This window comes from Streptopelia decaocto (assembly GCF_964273445.1).
Source record: "Streptopelia decaocto genome assembly, chromosome: 2".
In the NCBI taxonomy this organism is placed as follows: domain Eukaryota; kingdom Metazoa; phylum Chordata; class Aves; order Columbiformes; family Columbidae; genus Streptopelia; species Streptopelia decaocto.
The window spans coordinates 127,565,797-127,587,705 of record NC_138655.1 but is presented as its reverse complement, the minus strand read 5'-3'; the positions used below and the strand labels follow the sequence as shown (position 1 = coordinate 127,587,705).

Here is a 21,909-nt window from a genome sequence, read left to right as displayed (position 1 = left end):
AGTCCTATCCATAGTCAGATGATGTATAGTAACGTTGTTCAACATTTACCACATCAAAAGCTCTAACCGGATAAACTTTAGAATAAATAAAGACTAAAAAAAAAATAAATCAACAACAAAGAAATTAAATAGAAAATTCAAAAGACAGCAAGAAATAAATACAGCATCTAATAAAAATAAGTCCTTGGAGTATTTAATAAACTTTGTATTCAGAAATGATCTCACAGACATGCTCTGAAAATAAAGCTCACAGACACAACATGAAGCTTAGAAGTTAAAATACTTGGCTGCTGAGCTAAGTATTTATAGTTCACCTCACCTGCCCACATATTTGGACCATGTAAGATTTTCTCCTTCACAACTGAGAGGAGATAGTAATCAAAGCCTCAGCAGCACAATTTGTGTGATAGAGAAAAACAATGGCAAGAGTACAATTATTATAAACATCTGTTTAACAACAACAACAAAGTCAATCAGAAAGTATTTATCTATTCCCTCTGAAGTAAAACCCATTTAGAATTCTGTGATCTCACCTCCTTGAAAGGGAAATCGGACTTCAGTTTCCTAACCCCAAAAAAAACCCAGTATTTATTTACACGTAACATATTTACATGTAGACAAAGGAAGTATAAACATCCTTCATGCATGTATATGTTCATTTTTATGTATTTATGTATAGGCTTATTTATGAGCCTACATCCCCTGATATGCTCACTGGAGTCCTTTCCGGCAAATAAATCATTCATGTGCAATCCAAAAGTGCCAGGAATCATCCAAAGGTTTTGCTTTTGAGAGGTGCAAATTACCTCCTTATGTCCTAGATGCACAAATCCGCCCTGCCCACACACCTCCCTGGCATCTCACCATAATTCCTGTAAGGAGAAGACCCAGCCCAGCCACCAGCCCAGGACTGGTTCCACCTCCCTGGGCTGGTTCTCCTCCTCCATAGTTTGCTGAGCGATGTAATCCTTGCAGTCACTTCTAATGGAAAAGACACGTTGCCAAACATTAATGTTTATTATTACAGTCAATCAACTGAACTATAATTCTACCATTGTTATCCACCAACACTTTTCCTGCTTAAGTGCAAGATATGTTTACTTTATTACTGAGGAGCTCAAACGTTTTCTTTTATAATCAAGTATTCCCCTCCTCCTCCCACCTAAATCAAGGTGAATGCTCATGAATCAGATCAAGGTCTGGAACAATGTTTTCACTCCTACAGTGACATGGCCAGATGCAGGAAAGCTGAGAATTAGGATTTTCACCAGTTTTAGGAGCTGTTGAAAGATTTCACAAAGGGGAAGGTGGCACAGCTTTCAAAAAACCAACCAATCAAAAAAAAACCTACACACCCCTAAACACAACACCCTACACCACCACACAGAGTTGGCATTTTATTCTTTTCTCTTTTACAGTATTACTGCTGAAGGAAAAGTTTGAGATCTGTTACACCAAATGAAATAGCCATGAAGGAGGAGATCAGATGGCAAAACAAATCTTATAAAAACCCAGGCCTGTTAGAACTGTGCAGACAAAAGTACTTCGGATCTTGTTCCAATCTGCTCTGCAAAGAGCCTTCCTACTTCTCCACTAAGACAGAATCTACACCAGTAATGCTGGTTCACAGTTACGTAAAGACAAAAACATGCAAATTCCAGTTCTACACTGTATTTAATAACAGATTCATTTCCTCTGTGGTCCATACATACACCGAAAGATGCTGGCTACCTCTTACAGGCAATGCTTTATCTGTTCACTTATAGTCAGCTAAAGCAGTGGGAGATGGCAAAGACAAATACAGGACTCCAAATCCTCAATCCAGATCAGCTACCTTTCAAGCAGGGTGCACAGAAGAAACAATGGAAGCCAGAAACAATACAAAAATCTTTATGTAGTGCTAAGGTATTGATGATTTTTAGAAGCCATCTTTGGTGTGTTAAGTTTGAAAACACTGGATATATGCTGAAAAGGAAAACTCAGTCCTCAGTGACCCCTTGTATTCACAGCAAGCTATGGAGCACAGTGCGGTGCTGGTAACCCAGGCACAAGAAACAAGGAGCACTGTTTTTGTTTTCCTATATCCAGTTCAGAATAGTACCACTAAGCTCACAAGTGTACATCAGCAGGAAAAGTTTGTATTTATCTGAAAATCTTTACCTCTCATCAGAAGACCTCTGTATAGCTGCTCCCTCAAAACTGGAACTGATAAAAATCAGCCAACTGCATACGCACGCTCACTCAGCTTGAGATTCACAGATCTCAAAATGTGTAGGAACTTGTTCCTTCTCAGGAAATGCCTACAATCGATCCTCAAATTCAAGCCTCGAACAAACATTAAAATACCGCAAGCCGCTATGCCATTTATCTAACTCCTTAAACTGTGACCATCACTGCGGTTATCTGTGCACTTGAACACAACTGACGAACATGCACTAGCAACATATCTGATTATTACTACATTTTTGTGGCAGGCAAACATACAGGCTTTTCTCTGTTCTCCTGCAACCAAGATATCTGCTCAAGTCTGCATCCCCCCAAGCCAGCTAATGTGTTATTCAAGCCATTCTCATAAGGTCACGTCATCATTACTGGATGTCTTTCATATTACAACACATTCTAAGCAACAGAAACAAAGCTACAGCTAAACAAGTTCCTACTATATTAACAAGTCCATCAAATCACTAGAAATGCAATGTTTCCAAATCTGTGTGACAGCACAGAACAGCTCGGTGCTCTCCCCTGCGCCATCTCCAGAAACAGCATCCAAGAATGGAGGATGGAGCTGCCTCTATGCAGATCTGCCTCTTGCTGCCATGTCTTCTCTTTACTCGGGACCATCAGGAAGGAAGAGCTGCCAAGCTCGGTTTAGTCCATATAAGTACTAGGGGTTTTCCACGTAACAATCTATTAGGTTTGTTTAACTAAACCATACACATCAGTTTTAAAAAGCACCCAGTACCAAAAGTAGACACCGCAAAAGACCATCAGTTTGCAGAGGGTGAAAAGCTCAGCGCTTCCTAAATATCAGCCCTTCCAGGAAAGTATCTTATGCTGATTATGCAAAAAAAACTAGGATGTGTGTTGTCATCCCCCAAATCACTAGTTCTCTCAAAATAAAGAGAACTCAGAATGTATCTATGGATACATTCTTCCTATGTGTCGGGATGCTCTGATCTTGTGCCCAGTAGAAACAGTCCCTGAACACTAACCAATTATCTTGGGCCCCTTTACCTTCAAGCAGCCTTGCCCATGGGATTTCCTTAGCAACTGCCTGAAAAGGCCAAAGTTTGCCCTGCTGAAGTCCAGGGTTGCAATTCTGCTTGCTATCCTGTTCCTGCCACATAAGATCCTAAATTCCACCATCTCATGGCCGCTGTAACCAAGGCAGCCCTCAACCTTTACCGCTTCAACCAGACCTCCTTGTTAGTGAGGATGAGATCCAGCAGTGCACCTCTCCTAGTCGGCTCCTCCACCCTTTGCATCAGAAAGTTATCGTCAAGGCACTGGAGGAACCTCCTGGACTGTGGCTGGCTGGCCGAATAGTCCTTCCAACAAACATCAGGGAAGTTAAAATCCCCCACCACAACCAGGGCCTGTGACTGTGAGGCTGCTCTCAGCTGTCCATAGAAGGCCTCATCAACACAGGCAAGCTCCTGTTGTGTAAAACTCACACAGGCAAATGCTCAACTGGAAGTGGCGGTATGTTGTTCTGCCCAGATAAACGCATACTCCTTAAGACATAATTACTCACTAGCTGGGTTTTTTTTGGTGGGAATCCTTTTCCATATCCTACTGCACAGCCATGACTCCATAGCCTCAACTAAAAGAAAACAAGGAGATGGGACTACAAGACTTCAGCTTTACCTACCTAATGATCACTAACATCCGACACTCCACTGCACAGTAAGGATACCGACAGAGAAAGCTGGTCTCCTTTTGCCACATTGTAAGACACTTTGGGGCTCAAAACACACAACACAGAGCAGTTCAACTTTGTGCACTGTTTTAAAACAAGGGACAGCAAATTTGTTGTCTCAAATGCTTGTGAGATAGAAGTCTTGAAAAGGAAACCAAATCAGATTTGTACCTACCCAAATACAAACATAAAACCTTCTGGTAATGGTCTTCATGCTTATGTTCTGCTCTCAGTAGAAAGTTAAAAAAATTAAAAAAAAACAAAAAAAAAAAAACAAAACAAAAAAAAAAAAAAAAAACAAAAAAAAACAAAAAAACACACACACCAAAAAAAAACCAGAAAGAAAACACAGAAACCTTGCTTTCTTGAGTGCTTGTCATTAGCTCTGCCTACTGGATTCTAAAAACTCTCATCATGCAAAATGTGTGACTGTGTGATTGCTTAACTTCAGGAGTTGAGAGGTGGGAAGCTGCAATGGGCTCATGGTGAGCCTGGAGAGGAGGTCCACAAAAACAGTCTCAAAATTAGCTGCAGACTGCCTGCCCGAGAAGCTATTATTAAGAAATCGGTTCTACTAAGCCACCTACCCAGGAGAACAAGGTAGAAAGCAACTAAAGGATACCCAGAAGGGAAGGCCTTTATAATCTCAAGATCTGTTCTCCTGTGGAACCACTGGGAGGCAAAAGGGAAGGAGGTAAAAAAACAAAAACAACCAAACAACGAAAAAACACCATGACAAAAAGCAGTTCTGCTACAACAGCAACAAAACAGTGTTTGTTGAGGAGGAGCAGGCCACCAGTCCAATGATTAACAAATCCAAAGACTCCAAATGGGATGGATTTAAAACTGACCTTAAGAGAAAGTCTACTGTAGTCTCAGAAGAGCAGGAAGAGGATATATCATATCTGAGAAGGACATTGCTTATTTCTTCACCAGGACTGCTTCAGCATACACAGTCAGTAGCAGAGAACCAGCTTTGAACCCTGCCCTTTGGGTAGAGCATTTGGTTCTGAGCATCCTGAGCAGCAAAGCCAAGCAAAACATTTCAAGTCTCAGGTATGTAAAATTCTGCTTCAAAATGAAAATATGGAGGAGAGTAATCTACATCCAGATTGTTAATGCTGCTCTTCAGGAGTGTAATCTACATGAAATGAATTTAAATAGGACCACGACAGGTCACCTGCAGAAGAGGGGAATTCCAAATACTATGAGGAATCCAGACAGCTTGAAAAGACAGCTACAATAACCTATGGAAAGGATCCAACATGAGGAAGTGTTTAGTAGTATGAACAAGAGGGGTTTTCAACATAAATTAGATAAGGACTTTGAGGCCAGTGCACTGAGAATACTTTTGGCATCTATTAAGAGCTCCAAATCTCATTCAAGTACATGCCTCAAGCAGACTGCATGAACAGCCCTGAGCATCCAACCCTAAAATGAGTCAGAAGTGGGTGACCCTGTGTAATTGCTCCTGAATTAGGATGTCTCTGACTAGCAAGAAAAAACCCATAGTTTCTATTCAGGCAGGTAACTCTGTCCAGCTTCTGAGATTCAAAAACTCCAACCAGGACCAGAGAGCTCATTAAAAGAGCAGACTCTTTGTCTTTCACAAACTCCTTTCCTTCCTTGCTTCAAGTTCAGATTTCTTCATCTTTACTCCTTGCTATACTCTGTTTTCTCTAGAAGGAAGCAAGTGAAAATTAGGAAAAATATATCAGTCATTAGTAAAGAACAGAGCCAGTATGTGCAGATCGGAGTCTCCTCAACCCCAAAACCTCTGGTTTCAGCATTAGTTCTTCAGGTGTAAAGGCAAACATCACACACGTGGTGAAGATGAGAAAGGCACCTTCAGTGCTTATAGGGTTAAAATACTAACACAGAGGCCTAAACAGTACAAGTACAGTATATCATACTATTATGCCAGTGTCAGTGTCCTGTTCCTAAGCCACACCTGTCCTAGAGAGCACCAAAGATAAACAAATTGAAGCAATCAGTATTCACAAGAAGGCTTTGAGATTTTACAGGATGAAGTGGTTCGGTGGTTCCGGGACAGAGGAACAGCAGCAGCCGCTGTGGTAAAGGCTTCAATAAACCACTCATCTGTGGAGCAACAGGAGAGAACAGAACGAACAGTCGGAAGTGAGCACAGCAGCAGGTGAGCACAGACACTGGCTGAAGATTTATTATTTTTTTTAAGCAGTAACAGAACAGTAGGCAATTTCTGATTTGCTTAAAAACTCTAAACCGGGTACTCACCAACTCCTACCACAGAATTAATGCAGAATGCCTTTCCAGGTGGATACTTAATATGCAAAGGGCAAACCACTTGGGGACACCCTGAACAAAAATCTGTGGTCTGTGTGTACACACAGCAGAATGCTCTGCTGAACATAACTGCTTATCAGTAGTTAAACAATGCCTGAGCAGAGTTTCCTCCACAGACAGTAACAGCTAGGTATGGAATTTATAATCTCTTTCCTTCCACCACCAGTCAGAGCTTGGCAGATGAGAACAGTGGCAGGGGATGAGAGGAGTTGAATTTTCCTGGTTTAGGAAGCAAAGCTAGGAGAGAACAGAGGGAAGATGTAAAAGTCTGCCTTTGTTCCACAGGTCATCGCAGAATAGAAAACAACTATTTTTTTTCATTCCACCCCCAGTATATATGGTGTTTTTTCAGTCATTAAAGGATGATTAATCCTACGCAACTGTCGTCCCAAATTACAGGTACTGGAAGGTTTTTCTTCTCACCACTGCAGCTTACTACCCTGTGTCAATTTGCCAAAACCAAACTAAATATGTGGGTTCTTCCTAACCACCTCTCTTCAGTTCTCACCTTTTATCTTAACCACCTGCATACCTGCAGGATTCTGAAAGAAACATTTACTTGGTCTTCAATTACAATTAATATTTTAAAATTACACATGCAGAAAGATCAGTGTGAATTATTGTCCCTAATTATTGATATAACAAGTCTAACTGCATAACAAATTTTAAATTATCACACCATGTAAGCTAACAATACTTTCTAGAAAACTGTATACTCAATTCCATGCCACGGTTCTAGCCACACACCACCACCAGAGATTAAGTTGGTTCAAAAGTAATTGCGGTTTTGGACCGTGAATTTTAAATCATTATAACAAGGTTCAAACACATCTTTATTAATCAAAATAGGAACCATTACAATCAACACATTTTTGCCAATGAGAAATAAGTTTGTTTATTCCTGTAGTATAAAAATCCGTACTTCGGGATTTGATGAACTCTTGGAAAGCATTTTCTGCATCCTGCTGGTTGTGAAAGGATTTTCCCTGCAAAAAGTTGACGAGATGCTTGAAGAAATGGCAGTCGGTTAGTGAGAGGTCAGGTGAATATGGCAGATGAGGCAAAACTTTGTAGCCCAACGCATTCCACTTTTGAAGCACTGGTGGAGTTGGGCATTTTCATGGAGAAGAATTTGGCCCTTTCTGTTGACCAACGCCAGCTGCAGGCATTGCAGTTTTTGGTGCAATCTCATCAATTTGCTGAGCAGACTTCTCAGATGTAATGGTTTTACCAGGATTCAGAAAGATGGAGTGGATCAGACCAGCAGCAGACCACCAAACAGTAACCATGACCTTTTTTGGTGCAAGTTTGGCTTTGGGAAGTGCTTTGGAGGTTCTTCTTGGTCCAACTACTGAGCTGCTCATCATTGGTTGTCATATAAAATCCACTTTTCATTGCATGTCACAATCAGATCAAGAAATGGTTCGTTGTCGTTGTGTGGAATAAGAGAACATGACACTTCAAAACGACGATTTTTTTTATTTTTGGTCAGCTCACGAGGCATCTACTTCGAGCTTTTTCACCTCTCCAATTTGCTTCAAATGCCGAACAACTGTAGAACAGTCGATGTTGAGTTCTTTGGCAACTTCTTGTGTAGGTGTAAGAGGATCGGCTTTGATGGTTGCTCTTGGTCATTATCAACTTTGGATGGCTGGCCACTACGCTCCTCACCTTCAACGCTTTCATCTCCTTTGCCAAACTTCGTGAACCGCCACCGCGCTGTACATTTGTTAGCAGTTCCTGGGCCAAATGCGCTGTTGATGTTGCGAGCTGCCTCTGCTGCTTTACGACCCATTTTGAACTTGAATAAGAAAACTGCTCAAATTTGATTTTTGTCTAACATCATTTCCATTGTCTGAAATATAAAATAAATAGCATGTAATAAGTCAGTGGCAAAAAAACATAAAGCGAGAAAGGCGCATTAAAATGATGTATAGCATAGCCACATTTGTTTAAGAATGTATTCCAATATCAAATGGCAAATTTCAACAACGCAAAAACCGCAATTACTTTTGCACCAACCTAATATAAACAAATACTAACACACCTTCAATATTTATGTACACCTGTTACTACAGAATAAGCAATTGCAAATTATGTGTTTGGGCTCAAACTTGAATTCATGAGGTACCAAGCATCCTTTAGCAGCCACTCATACCATTGCAGCCAAAAGTCCTTTCCAATATTCAGGGGTTTGGGCTTCGGGGGGTCAGGGGAGAATAACGCGAATGCTATGGCTTCCATATAGGCAGGTTCAGGGAAGAGGCATTTCTTCATCTCCATGATACTTAGTGGTAGTGGGCAACCCTGTGAAATGCATTGGAGGCTGTATGTACAGTTCAGGTGTAGCAAAAGCAGATATAGAATTTCTCGCCCACCTCGTTCACAGTGATTTCTAATGCGAAGGTACGAAAATGGCTACAAAACTAATCAGGAAAGACCGTTCAAAGGCTATTTTAATTAAAATCCAACCACTTAATATTAAAATACAAGAATGCAACTAAAAATACACAAGGTAACGGCAACAAATACCTTCTCTCCATCCTAGGCATCCAGCTATTGTTGCACACCTGAACAAGCTCTCGTTATTTGCTCTGGAAGCAGGTTGAGCAAGCCACTAAAACTCCTTGGTGTATAACTATGTTCCAGATCACGGTGTCCAACACAGACTTTGTCTCCCCGCTGAATCTGGTCTAAAGAGAGCCCTGGGTAATTGCCCCAAGGTACCTGTCAGCAAAGACGGGGTATTTGCTCTGTTCTGAAGACAGGCTCTTCACAACCTCACGAAAAACTCGCCAGCGAGAAAGGGGTTATTCTGGAGAGCTGAAATGAGAACAAGATGTTAGGTACAGGTTGCTAACTCTAGGGATAGCTGCACTAGAACAGAGACCAAGATCTGGAACCGCTGTTAAGCTTGGCTGCTGAATATAAAGCATGAGGACTAATACAGCTACAGTGTTGGCATTTCCCATCTGTGAGAGCATTCACACAGTTCAGGAGTACTTAGTCAATTTAAGAGATTTTCTGAGGTGTAAGGAGAATGCAATTATTAACAATGCTAGGACTGTGTGGAAGGAGTCCTGCAGCACAGCTAGAAAGTCGCTCTAAAATACAGCAAGTACTTACACTGAGCACGGAAGAAGGAAGAATCCCTAGCGTAGTCTTGTGAAATTGAAGTGCATATAGAAAAACCCACCCTCCACAACCACACCACTACCTACCCCTGTGTCTTACCAGGAGCACAGAGCACTTAAAACTACAGTAGAGGACCCCAAACCATCCTAGTTCCTCCCTGGAAGGCCATGTGACCATGGGATTTTAAATACTTTTTAGCTTTCCTTTTCCCTTCACATTTCACAGTAGTTCTCAGCCATTTTTACAGAATTTGTTACTGTCAATGAAGCTGTCAACTGCCTGGTCCACCCTGCCACATCCATGGTACTCTGCATTTGGGTGAATAACCCCCAACATGAGAGCACAAAGAAGCAGCAGCTCCTGAGCCTCTTCCCCTTGCTGTGCTGTTGCTGCTGCGGAGACTGTTCGCTCCCCTTCCACGGATCCATCTTTTCCACATTAGCATAGTCATTAAGTGAGTCAGGACGCTCTTGCAATACAGCCCAAACAAAAAGCAGTTATTTGAGATTTTCCTTAGAAATCCACATATCTTTTCCCTCCCCCTATGCAAAACCAAAGTTGACATAATGAAGACCTGGAGCTTCCTTAGGAAGCCTCTGCAGGCATCCCAAGAGCTTAACGGGACAAACAGAAAGAAAAGCTCCATGGCCCCAAACTGAAATACAGACTGGTATACAAGCAGAGTTTTTGTTTGTTTTGCTTGGTTTTGTTTGGTTGAGGGCTTGTTTTTGTTTTTTTTTTTCTGCAAAACTGGGACTCTAATAACTCTCACATCACCCAGTTAAACAACAATCAGTGATGCCTGCGAGGTAGCAAACACTCCTCAACAGCAAGTAACAGAAGCTGCAACACCTCTCCAACAGATTACTAGAAAAAAATATGTAAAATTCACATAATCACAGAATGGCTGGGGTTGGAAGGGACCGCTGGAGATCATCTAGTCCAACCCACCTGCTAAAGCAGGTTCACCTAGAGTAGATTGCACAGGAATGTATCCAGATGGATTTTGAATGTCTCCAAAGAAAGAGACTCCACAGTGTCTCTGGGCAGCCTGTTCCAGTTCCCTCAAAGTAAAGAAATTTCTCCTCATATTCAGATGGAACCTCCTATGCTTCAGTCTGTGCCTGTTGCCCCTCATCCTATCATTGAGCACCACTGAAAGGAGTCTGGTCCCATCTTCTTGACACCCATCCTTGAGATATTTATAAATGTTGATGAGATCCCCTCTCAGCCTTCTCTTCTCCAGGCTGAACAGACCCAGCTCTCTCAGTCTCTCCTCATAAGAAAGACAGTCCAAACTCCTAATCATCTTTGTAGCCTGCTGCTGGACTCCCTCCAGTAATTCCTTGTCCTTCTTAAACTGGGGAGCCCAGAACTGGACACAGTACTCCAGATGTGGCCTCATAGGGCAACATAGATAGGAAAGATAACCTCCCTCGACCTGCTGGTCACACTTTTCCTAATGCACCTCAGGATAGCATTCGCCTTCTTGGCCACAAGGGCACGTTGCTGGCTCATGGTCAACATGCTATCAACCAGAACTCCCAGGTCCCTCTCTGCAATGCAGGGTTTCCCTGTAACTTTGTCACCAAATTTACTTGTATCAATGTCAGTCCTTTGGTCTTCTGACAAAGAAAGCAAGGGTAGACCTCAGTAATTTGGTGTGCAGCTTTCACCTGCAAGCAGGCGAGCACCTGAAGTCTACAGGAGGCTTTCAATGCATTTGGAGGTTGCTCTCATAACGCTAATACACACACACTCCCTGATGAAGATACACAGCAGGACTGCATCAAAACAGATGACTGAAAAAATGACACAGTATTGTTTTCTCCACTGAATGTTATTGCCATCAACCACAAAAGGGGCTGAGTTCACATTTTGTACCCACACCAATCTCATCTAGCAGTGAAACTGGATCTTGCGTCTCAAATGTTCCACCTCCTGGTTTCTGGTCTACAGCTTCACTTGCTGCTGTGGGGATAATTCCCAGAAAGTATAATAAGATGGTGACTACATTACACACTCCTGAAGAAATAAGTGATACTTTACATCTATTTCTCTTTTCCAGGGCATACTCAGATATTTGCAGTTGGAGCAGATAATCATTATAGGTCCCTTCCAACAGAGAAAGTCTATTCTATTCAGCAGTTCTATTTTCTTTTGATGAATATTTACTATCTGTCAAAATATGTTGGGGGAAAAAAAGTATTTCCAGAAGGAAAATAAATGTATGTAGCTTACTCAAGTTTGACAAAGTAGTCTTGGGGAAAGAAAGAAAAAAAAAAGAAACAAATAAAGGAAAAAAAGAAGAAAAAAAAAAAAAGCAAGAGGGAATCTCAGAAGTGTCCAAATATTTCAAAAATTTAAAAAAGGAAGAAGAAAAAGAGCAGTTTAATCAATGCCAACGTTTCAAAATGAAAGTGCTCAGTTTTTCACAAAAAAATCTTAAAACATAAGATGGCCTCTATTACCATGCAGTAAAGTCTTTCTCAAAATCAAAAGAAGTACTTCAAAATTCATCCACAATTAAATTCTAAGCTTTTTAGCCACAGAGAACTGACCAGATTGGCTTCAATATCCCACACAATTTTTTCCATTAAAACTGATTTTCTTCCAAATTTAAAATTTCCATTAAACAACAATTTCTTCAATTTCTACTCCATCCTTTGTAACACAAGACAGAACATTAAAAAGATATAACTAACACCTGTATTTAAGTCAATTCATTCTTTAATGAGTTACGATATCTTAAATTAAACTGCACAGTAGTAATGTACTCTATCTTGGGCACTCATTGGAGACACAAACAGCACCATGGTGTCATCAGCATCTTTGATGAAGAAATCTATTCCCCTTGTTTATCATGGCACTAAGCTAAGAAGAAGCCTCCTAAGAATCTGGGGTGAAAACCACAAAAATTAAAATAAAAGAAAATCATTAAACCATAAATCAGAGTATTTCTTCCATTCTACAGACCGGAATATTGCTCCAGCCTCCTGTAACTAAAGATGAGTTTAATAAACCATATGTACTTCCCTGAAGTATTTGCAGAAGTCTCAGGATAGAATTAGACACTGAGTAACAGGAATAATTTGTTTAATTTTAATTGTGAAATTATTCAGAGACGTTCCCTTAAAACCAAGGACTTTTTTTGTTAAATACAGCTGACTTATCAAATCAATTTTCTAATTGCCACCATTTCAAATTAACACTAAAGTCTTTGTCTCTGCCTTTTTCAAAGTGTATATAGTTGCTACTTAGATGTTTACCATTTAAACTTGGAATTACTTGTGCTTACCAGAAACGAAGGAAATTAATTCTCAGTGAAATATAGCTTATTCAAAAAAAATAATGATAAATAAAGGAAAGCACATTCAGGAGCAACACAGAGAGTACACTGGAAGCAGCTGGCCACCAGTGCTTATTTCTTTTGCATTAAACGTAATCTGCAGCTTGACACAAAATATTTTTGATTACTTGTTTGGCTTTGCAGGAAGGAATGGTAGGTAAGATTGCCTCCAGATTGAACAGGTATGTTTCTTCATCTTCTTGCATCATCTCTTCCTCAAATTATTTTTTGTTATACAACCCCTGTTATTTTAACATTCCTCAAGAAACTAAGAAGTGAAAAAAAGATCATTTGACTGGCAGCCACCTGATTATTTTACATTTCTCGTAAGGACTGCAGGTTAGCTATGAAAACACCCTCTCATGTTCTGAAGAGCAGATATGATAATCACCATAAACTTGCCCCCAAAGGTAAGTATGCCCTACACACATGAGGTATAACATAACTGCTACAAGTTGTCTGATGTTCTTCCAGTTTTTCATTTTCTAACTGGAATTTGTTTAGGTCTGCTGGTGTCCAAGATGAGCGATCCCTGCCGAGGGTAGGGATGCCGCCCTGCAAAGGGCCTCACCCAAAGCCACTCAAGCCAACAGATGAAAAAGACAAGATCTCTGCTGGCTTTATGTGAGGCCTTCAGTCTTCGAAAGGAAAATTCAGTTTGCAGCATGTTCACAGATGTTTGTTTTCAGCCCTGTCTTCCCAGGAAATACACCATTCAAACTTTACACCATTAAAACTCTTTCTGCTTTAGCCTAAGTGCACTTTGTAACCTCAGAACAAGAATGTATTTCATGTCACAAAAGTATCAAAAATAATGTTTTAGTTCAAGTTAAATGGCAATTCCATTTACCTCCTAGAATTTCTTACAAACATTGCACCTACATTTTATCATTATTTAAATAAAAACTCAAACAACAAAGGAAACCATACCTGGAACTGCAAAATAATCCAAACTCCTGCTCTGCTCAAGATTATGAGTAGGGGAAAATCTACAGAACTGTTAGTCAAAAAAGACTCTGACAGAAAAGCCTTCCTGAAGTAGAAGAGCTTTCCTCACCACACCAACTTGCGAAGTGAACAAGCAACATCCTTGGAATATACATCCTTCCATATCACTGTGAAAGGCTTTTTGCATAATAACAAAAACTACAGTTGTAGAAGTACTGGGCAGAGGATGAACATTAAATCAACATAGCCACAATTAGGTTTTTCTAGTTGCTTTCCATGAACAACAATTAGTACTACTGCTTAGGTAAATACACGTAATTCTTCATTCATTTTGCAAGGCCGCAGGTTTATGCATATTACATAGCATGGCAACTAGGCACAGGTCTGTCGGCTGATTTCCAGACACTGAGCAGAACATCCCATATACACTCTCAGTGTAAAAAACCTTGGTTTAAGATCTACCACTTCTTAAAAAAACCCCATCTCAACTCTGAACATTAATTTACACGTTAAGCAAAATGCTAAAAAAGAGGTACATCACAGTAACCACTTAGACGATGTTCACACTCTTCTAAAAACCTCAGCTTTAAGTGAATGAAATCTTTCATACAGACTTAAGTTTACTAGGCCTTCCATGACTACTGAAGCCCCTCATCCTCATCACCAGCATCATAAAAAGGTTCTTTCAATGTTTGTTTTACATGACATACTATGACCTCCAATACAGAGCCTGTCATCTACATTTATTGCACTTTACCCAATATGCTGGTGGAAGTTTGGGCAACCCAAGAGAAGGGAGCACAGCAAACATTTTAGCAATACCAAATGCCATTTTCGCATGTGCTCACAGCCAGCTTGTAACCCAACACCTTTTACTATCAAAGTCAGGACACAGCCCAACCTTATTAGCATTTCTGAGAAAATATTGAAAGGGCCAACTTTAAGCAAGCTGCATACATTCAGCCAATGGATTATGAAACCACTTGACGTCCTTGCTGAGGAATTTGGCCCCTTGACTGCCTAATATTAAATAAGAACTGAAGTCTCTGAAGGCAGCAGATGCCAAAGTTACCACCAGACACAGAATTTCAGAAGCCTCTTTCCCCCTATATGACCTGAACTTTCCAGATGAGTAGTATTTTATACGTAAGATTTTGTTCTGTCTTCTGCAACTATTCTTTTATTGAAGAAGTCTTATTTTTCCCACTCATCCTAACACTTAGAAAAGCAGGTGCCTCTGCTCCCACTGCAAGTGCTGTGCTGTTATGCTGCAGGTCCCATCCTAATATTTAGGAATTGGTCGACTTTGATGAGAAGCATCACAGCTCTCAGTTCCGACAGTGATACAACACAAATACTTCACTGGAAACTATCCAACACCAGGACTTCTCACAAAGTTATGATTAAATGTTCAGTGACAGTAGATCCTATTAGTCTGGGTAAATACTGTATAAGAAGATGGCATTTTTTTTTTATTGTCTTCAAGTTCTTCTAGCAGTTTCAGTGTGATGCAATTAACAAACTCTACATCCACTAAGGTTAAGAGTGTCTTCAGATTTATTCTTTGTATCTCTTCCTATCCACTCTTCCATCTCTTTGGGCCCATGTTCAGACAACTCATTCACATCCATTTCCTCTATGCTCAATGAGTCTCAGAGAAGCAGGACTGCTCCAACAAACCATACAGCTACACAGGTGCATAGGGCATGTCAGAACTCATCATGAACCAAGTGAACACACAGTGGCTCATAGAGGCAACAACCTCATCTGCACACATGATTAAAAATATTATTTGACTATAAATACAAAACAAAAATTAAAATAAGCTGATGTTGTCAAAATCTGCTTAAGAGATTCCATTTAAATAATGTCTCTTCAGCATCAGAGTAAACTTTGTATTGTGTTGGTAACTAGCTTTAGGGAGCTACTTGACCCCCACTCTAAAGGATGCAATTTGACTATGAGTAGATTGAGGAAAAATGCCCAAGATTACTTATACCAACTTAAGGCTTAAATGTAATTTCAGAAATGCTCTGTGGAACCAGAGGTGCCATTCCTAACATCACAGCTGAAGACACTACTAAGACTGCAGAAATGCAATAAAATTTGCCATGTTCCCACAGCTGAATACTCAGCAGTTGAGGGTTGGTGGTTTGGGATTTTTTATTCCTCTCCTGACAGTATTCTGGGGAACTGACTGGATTAAGTCCCTTCCATTGTACAGTGTGAATCTGGCAACTGGCAGTAAATTAGGCCTTTTGCTCACAGACTAGAGACATCAGGAAAGTCAACCAAACCACCTGTAAGGGATTGGAGCAGCCAAAACCAAGAGGCAGGGAGACAGCCTAGCAAGGCAGACTAAAAGCCCCCTTCTCAGCACACTGGCAGAGAAGGTAACAACACGCTACTAGGGAAGGCTCACTAATCAGCGGTTTTAAACCAATGTCTATTTTACAGACTTAAAAGAGCCCCTCCTCCCGAACATGATTGCGTTGCAGAGGACACAGGTAAGGCCTTCCAGAAGATCCTAGAGCAGCGCTGCTGAGCTAGCCTAACTCCTCAGAAGTCTTCAATACATAAATGCAAGACCCAGAAAGCAAATGATATGCTGATGGGCAAGCAGCACCATCTCAGAGCTGAATATTTCATCCAACGAGCACAACTCTCCTAAGGTTATCCACACTGAGAGTTTTTCAAGTAACTGGCAATTTATCAGGTGGCCACTAAGACACAGGAGAGAGGGAAAGAAAAAAAAAAAACCCAAACAAACCACTGTACACCAAATTATTTCATTACCATGTGATTATTAATTTATGTTATGAGTAAGGAAACTAACTACTGAAGCCCTCAGAAACCAAATATGTTCTGTCCCCAGAATGCTACAAAAGTGTTTCCTTATACTAAATTTAGCCTTTTTTGAAAGGTTGACCAAAAAAAGATCCCTTGATAAGTACTTGTTCCCACTTTTTCAGAGATGCAATACAGCTCTGAAAAACAACCAAATTCTTTCCATCTCTCCACTGATAATGTGAAGGATTATGAACCCATCTCATGAAATGTGGCAGAGCAGCAGCACTGCAGCATGCAGACCATCAAGAGCCCATGCCACACACACCTCCCCACACAGAGCTGTTTGCAGCATGAAGTTTGTTATCTGTGCTGTAACACCGTCTGCCCAGCAATTGCCCACTTCAGTTTAAACTAATAACGGAAAATAACTCAATCAAGTTTTCTATATTGCTGCAGCACACACTGAATGTCCAAAGCAATGTATGTTTTACATGGCATTTTACTCTTTGCTCTATGTGCCAAAAACTACAGTCAATTTTTAACATTACAAATTTCAGTGCACATTTCCAGAGCTGTATGACGGCAAACATTGGACACTTTGCATCAGACTGAGAAAGTAATTCCAACATAAGCTCCTATTCAGAAGTTTATTCCTTTATTTCCCAGCTGCCTCCAGAAAGGTTAATCACTTTTTGAATGAGTGCTTATCTGGTGAGTTTTCATAGATCCTCCTCATTCAGGCTGTACCAGGAGCCCCCCACATGCACCAAACCACACAGTTGAGCCTCCACAAGAGAACTGGGGTCCATACTCGGTGTCTGGTACAACTCCTTGCTGATTTTTCCAGTGTTTGATACAGGTGAGCAACATACCCACATCTTGTATTCACAAGTAGGTGAAGCTGAACCTGACGTCACCTGCCTGAGGTGAAACATTAAAGACGAAGCATAAGCAACCTTATGCCATTCTCCACCAGTTCATGCTCAATCAGCTGCATGTGTGACATCATACATGCAAAGTTTCAGTTCTGTGTCCTGCAAGTATTGGCAAATTACACTCAATTAAGTGTATATGTGTGCTGGATCTGTAACAGTTTCTTAATTTTGAGACAGGAAAAAAAGTAATGAACACTGGCTATAAACATGCAGTTATTAAGAAATTACAGTATTTCAGTATATAGTTCTCTTCTCTGCGGAGAAGAACCGCTGACTAGGGATTAAAGAGCAACACACAGACCACCCGGGCTGGATTGTATATTTTCTGACACCCTGTGGGCTGTGGCACCTAGGGACTTGGGGGACACTCAAGATGACTTACAAACTTTAATTTGGGGTGTAATGTGATGCACAGTGTAGGAAAAGCTAAGAATCAGAGATTCAAAAAAACCCAACAATATCACAACAGTATGCTCGCACCACGTCAAGTCATAAATTACAGAGTTTTGTGGTATGTGGTTTTGTTACCTCATACTAGGCATTGTGATAATTATGAGAACCACACCTTTCATCTCGCTGACCTGTAACATTACATTAATGTAACGTTACATTTGCAATTTAAACTTCAGTGATTTTTTTTCAGGTATTCAGGTATTAAAACTTATTAAACTGAAATGCACGGTAGGTTCATCATTTTGTAGCAGCATGTGGCTTCCTTACACTTCCAGCGAAACACATGAGCTTTCAGTCTAGGGGTACTTAAAACTTCTATATTTTCCCCAGATTTTCGAACTTGGGTCTCTTTCAAAGAATTAGCTCAGTTTTTGACAGCTTAAGCTCTGTATTTTATTAGCAACAAGAGAAAGTTGGGAAGTTTCAGAGGGGAAGTCGCCTAGAAGCCAGGGCAGCACACCTGCCGAGGCAAGAGAGCGGAGCTGCGGGGCGGCGGTGCCGTGCCCGGCTGGGGACGGCGCGGGGACGAGATGCTTTGCCCAGAAGCCGGAGCGGAGGCACGTTGCCGGCCGGCAGACCCTCTGCCCCCCGCCGACACGCCTCAGGCCCGGCCGGGCGCACGCAGGCCGGTCCCCTCGGAAAAGGGAGAGAGAGAAAGTTGGCGCCCAGGGCCGGCCGGCCGCCGCACCGCCCCCTCCTCCCCCGGGCGCCGCCCGCGCTGCCGAGGGGCGGCCCCGGCGGCCCCTGCGCACGCTCCCGCCCGCCGCCCATGAGGCGCCCTCGCCGGGAAGGCACTGACGAGTCATCGCCCCGCCGCCCGCAGGCCCGGCGGCCTCCCCGCCCCCGCGGCCCCGGCGGGACGGGCGGCCGAACGGAGCGGGGGGCGGCGGCCGCCCGGGCAGCGGCCGTGTCGCGGCGCAGGGGGAGCCCACAGGTGATGATCCAGCGCGGCGCTGCCCGGCCCGTCCTCCGGGGCCTGGCCTGGGCTTCGCGGCTAACGGCAGTGGGTGCCAGCACGGCCACCTTCGTCTCCCGCCTGACCGGCCCCGGGGGCTGCACCGGCGGCGCGGGCCGCTGGCCCCCCCCGTTGCCGCCGCCGGGCCTCCCGCCCGTCCGCCGCCGCCAGCCCTCCCTCCACGCCCACCGCGCCGGCGGCCCCGGCCTCCCTCACGCCGTCTCTCCGCCGAGAGGCGCCTCCCGCGCTGCGGCGGCCGGTGCGGCCGGAGCGCGACCCGTCCTCCCCACCACACCTAGCAACAGCGCTGACAGGACGCAGTGGCGGCGGCGGGAGGAGGAGGAGGAAGCGGAATGGCTGCCGCCGCGGCGGCTCCCTCCCTCCCCGGAGCCCTGACAGCCAGAGCCGGGGCGGAAGCAGCAGGCGGCGTGCTGTGCCCGTCCTCCTCCCTCCTCCACCGCCTCCTCCGGGCTTCTGCGCTCCCTCCTGCCAATGCAAACTAACTCCCCCTCGCCAGGGCCGGCAGGCTGCACGCCACCCCCGCACCCACCCATGCCGCCGCCGCCGCGCCACACGCCGCCTCCCTGAGGAGCCCTCCACGTCGCCCGCAGGACCCCTCCTGCCACTCCTCGCCAGCCACCCTCCCTGCCTCCCTCCCCGGCTGCCGCCACCGCGCCCCGGCTCCCACTGCACCTTGTGCCCCCTCGCCCCGCCGCCGCCGCACACGCGGCCCCCACGCCCCCCACGCCCGCCCTGCCCTGGCCGCGGCCCCTGCCCCGCGGGGCACTCACCGATGTGGTTGTCTTCGATGTGCTCGATGAGCTCCGCCAGGGTTGGGAAGTGGAGCCCGCAGCCCCCGAACCTGCAGGCGTTGGAGAAGAAGGAGGCGGCGGCGATGCCTGTCATGGTGTTACATCGAGATCCCCCTGCGGTGCCTGCTCTGCCAGGGCCGGCGGCGGCAGGGCGGGGAGAGGCGGGGGCAGGGGGGAACGGGACGGAGAGAGAGAGAGATGGGGAGCGAGAGAGAGAGGGTGGGGGTGGGGAGGAGGAGGTGGCGGCGGCGGCAGCAGCAGCGTCGGGAGCGGCGGAGGGGAGGGACGGGCTGGGTGGGGGGAGATGAGGCAGCCGCAGCTGGGAGGAGGGACCAGCGCGGCTCTGTAACAGCTGTGCTGCCCCGGCGGCGGCCGCCGGCAGCGGGAGGAGCAGGGCACCCGGGCCGCCCTCCACGCCCGCCGCCGCCGGGGGAACACCCGCGCCTCCTCGCCGCAGGGGCGGCGGAAGCCGCCGTCCGGCACCGAGCGGGGGTGGGGAGGGCAGGAGGGCGCGCCCCGCCGCTAACTTTCCCCCTCAGCCTGGCGACGGCGGGGCCGGGGGCTGCTGCAGCGGCCGGCGGGGTGAGGGGAGCTGGGGCTAGGGCTGGGAAGGTGGTGCCCGCCCTGAGGGGCTGTCCCGGCTGCCGGGAGTTGGCTCCTGGCACAGCTGTCACCTCCTGCGCATTGTGGGGATACAGCCAACCCTCGCCCAGGTCACTGAACCGAGAGGTGGTCGCGCCTTCCCTGAGGGGAGCCCAGGCCGCCAGACCCAGCCCTCACCTGCCCGGCGGCGAACCGGAGGCCCGGGGCACCTGCGCGCCCTGCGGGGCCAGCGGGGTCTCCCCGCCGCTGGGTGTGCTCCGGCGCCTCCCGAGCAGCCGGTTACAGCCCGCGGGCCGGATCCCTCCCGCCGGCGGCCGCTAACGGGCCCGCTGGGGCGAAGCAGGGGTGCGAGGCTGCGGACCTGCGGGGGAAAGTTGGCAGGAGTCGCACACCCCTCGCTCCCAAACCCTATTTGACTTCTTGTCTCCAGAAAGCTATTCAGCAGAGAGGCTGACTGATTAATTGATTTTAATGAAGGTCTCCCTAGGCTCAAATTTGCAGACAGTTTTATTTAAAATTAAAAGAGAGAGAGAAAAAAATTACTTGTCAGGAAGGATCTCCCCCCCATTTCTGTTTTATAATCACCTCTCTTTTTTTTTCTGTTTTTATATGGTTCTACAATATTATTAATTTTGAGCAAAAGTGTGACTAAAAAAAAGCCTCAGAATCTGCATATGATTCTATTAATTGTACAGATACAAGTGATTCCACTGATCCTGCTGATGGGTAACAGTCCCAGGCTGTTCTCATCTCTGTGAAATTAAGTGTGTGCATAAGAATAAGCAGAGTCTTTGCCCATTTTAGTAACTATTGCAGGTAGGGATGTTCCTAGCATTGCTCTGGGAGCCAAGGAACAGCAATACCTAAAACTGCAGAGAATGGCTAGTGAATGGAAAGATCAGCATTTGCCCATTTAATTAAAGTATGAAAAATCCTGATGCTGGTTCCTGGTGTCCTGTATACCAGAGAACCTGTCATTCATGGAAACAAAACAAGCTTTATCTTGTGGCTTATTTTAGTCATTATCTAACACATTCACTTTAATATTTTTTTATCTTGTCTTTCTTGCAGTTGCATTTTTCTTGATGTATGAATCCACTCCATTTAGTTTATATGGAAGAAGAGCAAGCGTAAACCCAGAGTAAGCAGAGTTTGCACAGCCATGTGATGCTGAACCATAGAACTGTAACAATACTGTAGTGTTTGCACTTTAAAAAACCCATAACATGGACACATGGTAGCCCACAGTACCTTTCCAAGATTCACCATGGTCAGCCTGTAGTTTAGAGGGCTGGGGCACTGCTGCTGTTATGCATTTAATGAAAATGTCTAATTCTTTTGAGTAATACAAAAGAGTGTGGTATCAGGCATCTGTTGTTTGATCCACCTGTTTCAAGCGTAGCTGCTTCACAGGTTACTATTGTAATTTCTCGCCTGCCTTTCTGATGTTATTGAAGGAAATTGCTCACTATGAGTTGACTCAATGAAGGAGGAGTCGTTCCTGCTTGAGACCATGAAACTCATGCCACACAAGGTGCTGTCATGAATAATACTGCAAAATCACATATGTGCAAGAGCCTGTGTGGATCAAGACATAAAGCAATAAATAGTGAGTGCGAAAGAGGAGCAAGATGGTAAGATAAGCATCTTCCCTAACAAGTTGCAGTTTTGGAGACTTATCTGTA

The 21,909-nt window shown here is 44.3% G+C and overlaps 1 protein-coding gene across 1 annotated transcript in view; it reads right to left on the bottom strand.

Moving 5' to 3' along the window:
* JAZF1 (JAZF zinc finger 1) overlaps window positions 1–19,942 on the bottom strand; it is a 192,324-nt gene extending 172,382 nt beyond the window's left edge. The window contains exon 1 of the mRNA XM_082046737.1: window positions 19,601–19,942. Coding sequence (XP_081902863.1) covers window positions 19,601–19,715 — 115 coding nt within the window. The 5' untranslated portion in view covers window positions 19,716–19,942. The remainder of the gene's footprint in view (window positions 1–19,600) is intronic.
* Between the last annotated feature and the right edge of the window lie 1,967 nt (window positions 19,943–21,909).